The sequence below is a fragment of the Nematolebias whitei genome, chromosome 21 (genome assembly GCF_014905685.2).
Source record: "Nematolebias whitei isolate Nwh7 chromosome 21, NemWhi1, whole genome shotgun sequence".
NCBI classification, from domain to species: domain Eukaryota; kingdom Metazoa; phylum Chordata; class Actinopteri; order Cyprinodontiformes; family Rivulidae; genus Nematolebias; species Nematolebias whitei.
In genome coordinates, this window is record NC_056518.1 from 14,280,046 (window position 1) to 14,282,855 (window position 2,810).

General features: G+C 38.9%; 1 protein-coding gene across 1 annotated transcript in view; it reads left to right on the plus strand.

Annotated features, from left to right (window-relative positions):
- Positions 1 to 2,415, plus strand: part of hhipl2 (HHIP-like 2) — a 7,215-nt gene extending 4,800 nt beyond the window's left edge. The window contains exons 2-6 of the mRNA XM_037695336.1: positions 641 to 784; positions 1,297 to 1,628; positions 1,780 to 1,906; positions 2,072 to 2,217; positions 2,300 to 2,415. Of these exons, the coding sequence (XP_037551264.1) occupies positions 641 to 784; positions 1,297 to 1,628; positions 1,780 to 1,906; positions 2,072 to 2,217; positions 2,300 to 2,415 (865 nt within the window). The remainder of the gene's footprint in view (positions 1 to 640; positions 785 to 1,296; positions 1,629 to 1,779; positions 1,907 to 2,071; positions 2,218 to 2,299) is intronic.
- Positions 2,416 to 2,810: the final 395 nt, after the last annotated feature.

A 2,810-nucleotide genomic window follows, 5' to 3' on the forward strand; every position in this document is an offset into this window, starting at 1 on the left:
ATACAGATAGATAGATAGATAGATAGATAGATAGATAGATAGATAGATAGATAGATAGATAGATAGATAGATAGATAGATAGATAGATAGATAGATAGATAGATAGATAGATAGATAGATAGATAGATAGATAGATAGATAGATAGATTAAAACAGCACCTTTTATATTGGTAAGTTATTTTGATGGAATGGCTGATGTCCGATATTTAACTTTATCACTGATATCGTCCGATACGATACCATGCCGATAATATTGTGCATCCCTAATTAGAATCCATCCATCCATCCATCCAACCATCCATCCATTTTCTTTACCTGCTTCTTCATTTCTGGGCTGTGGATGTCTCTGATGCCCATATTTTGAATACATGTGCACTAAATTTTAAAGATAACCAAAGCTGGACCAAGTTTCAAGTTCAAGATCCAGTTCATCCTCAGTTCTAAATGATTTCCACAAGACAAGAATCTTGTCCTAATTAGTAAAACAACCCAACAGAGTCAAATGCAAAACAGAAAAATAATTTCTACTGCTATTTGTTGTTATTAATAATAATGGAACCAGACATGTTTGTATGAAAAACAAGTGCATCACCTCTGTATCGAATGCAACTGTAATTAACTGCATCTTCTTTGTGTTCAGAGTTGTTTTAGAGATAGAGGAGCCTGCTGCAAACCACAATGGAGGCCAGCTGCTGTTTGGTCAAGATGGTTATTTGTACATCTTCACAGGAGACGGTGGAAAAGCTGGAGATCCTTTTGGGAAGTATGGCAATGCACAAAACAAGTAAGAAACTTTGGGTTTATTTGAGCCTGACCAAATGATTAAATGTTCTTAATATTCTTTTTCTATTGCCTGACGCCAAAAAAGACAGACTATCATGTTACTGTCTGCGAGTTTATTAGTATGTCATCAAAATAAGTGGCACACTCTGAGATTGCACTAAAGGGACCATCCAGCCTGTGTTCAGTGCACAGTTCAAAAGCCTGCCTCTGTGACAATATGTGGGGGGAATCAGTGTCTCTGGCATGGGCAGCTTACATATCAGAAAAGACACTATCGATGCAGAAAAGTATCTACAAGTTTTAGAAGAACATATGTTCTTATTCAGATTACATATTTTTCCGGAAAGGCCTTGTATATTTCAAAAGACAATAAAACCTCATATCCATTACAACTAGTAGACGAGTCCTCATTGCTGAGAACATGTGACACATCATGAAACCAAAAAATGAATATTGATAACTGTTCTACTCAGATTGCACCAAAATGTATTTATTTGTTTGTTGGTTAACCAGGAGTGCTCTTTTGGGAAAAGTTCTCCGCATAGACGTGGATGGGAGTGACTCCAGAGGGAAACCGTACAGAATCCCCACTGACAATCCGTTTCTTGGAGACCCAGACGCACGGCCAGAGGTCTTTGCATACGGGGTCCGAAACATGTGGCGATGCTCCGTAGACCGTGGAGACCCGGTGAGCCGCTATGGCAGGGGTCGGATATTCTGTGGAGACGTTGGTCAAAACCGATATGAAGAAATTGACATTATTTTGAATGGAGGAAACTATGGGTGGAGAGCGAAGGAGGGCTTTGAGTGCTACGACATCAAACTGTGCCAAAATTCCTCTCTGAGTGAGTTTTTTCTTCATTTGGTTCTCCCTCTGATTAAAATCAAGGTCTATTTTCTGATACTTTACCACCTGTTGTTTCTGGCAGTAGAAACATGTTCTCCGTCCACTTGAGATTTTGGTTAAATCCAGTGTGTTTCTTTCTTCCAAAACAGATGACGTCCTCCCCATATTTGCATATAGCCATCATGTTGGGAAGTCTGTCACAGGGGGATATGTGTACAGAGGATGTGAATCACCCAATCTGAACGGCCTGTACATTTTTGGAGACTTTATGAGTGGGTAAGATTGTAATATTATGTGCCAAATAAGAATAAAATGTGCTTTTTCCAGCTTTTCATCTTTCAAGACAAAAATAAAATTGTCTTGCTTGTTTGTACTTGTGTTTGTTTGTCTGTTGTGTTAAATATATATAACTGTTCTCCATTTTCGACATAAATAAATCAGTCGACTGATGGCGTTAGAGGAAGATAAAACAGCAGGAAGCTGGACAGAGAGGAGTGTTTGCATGGGTGACACAACGACCTGCTCCTTTCCTGGACTCATCAATCATCACCACAAGTTCATCATCTCTTTCGCTGAAGATGAAGCAGGTAGTGTTTGTTCTGTTCCTTGAGATGTTCAGCACTGAACTGTGCTGAGATTAGTAGCGCTGACTAGCTTTGTGTTTTCCAGGGGAGCTGTATTTTCTGGCCACTTCATACCCGAGTGCCATGTCACCTTCTGGGACAGTGTTTAAGTTCATGGACCCTTCCAGGTGTAGTATCTGTGCTATTCCTTTAATAGTGTGAACGCTTATGAAGCATTCACACTATTGTGATCCATTTTCCAGCATCTTTCTTGTTCCACAATTTTTGTGCTATTTCAGCAAATCATATATCAAAACGTTCAGCTCGTTCAGGAGAAGGAAGCTTTGACTTTTACAACTTTACCTTTTTGAAATATTTAGCCTATTCTGCCGGGGGGGGTCTCAGAAAATGAGCTGAGTTCATTTTACATCCTTCAAATCTTTAAATGTGTTTACATCCTTTTGCTGCTCCTTTCCCATTTTGTTCTGGTTCCGTTTCTTTCAGCTTCCTTGTGCAAATTTAAAAAAAAAAATTCAGCTACTTTCAGCTGTTTTTTTCATCTGTTTTGTGCTTCTTTCAGATTATTTCTGGTAACTACAAGTTTTTTGTGCTTCTTC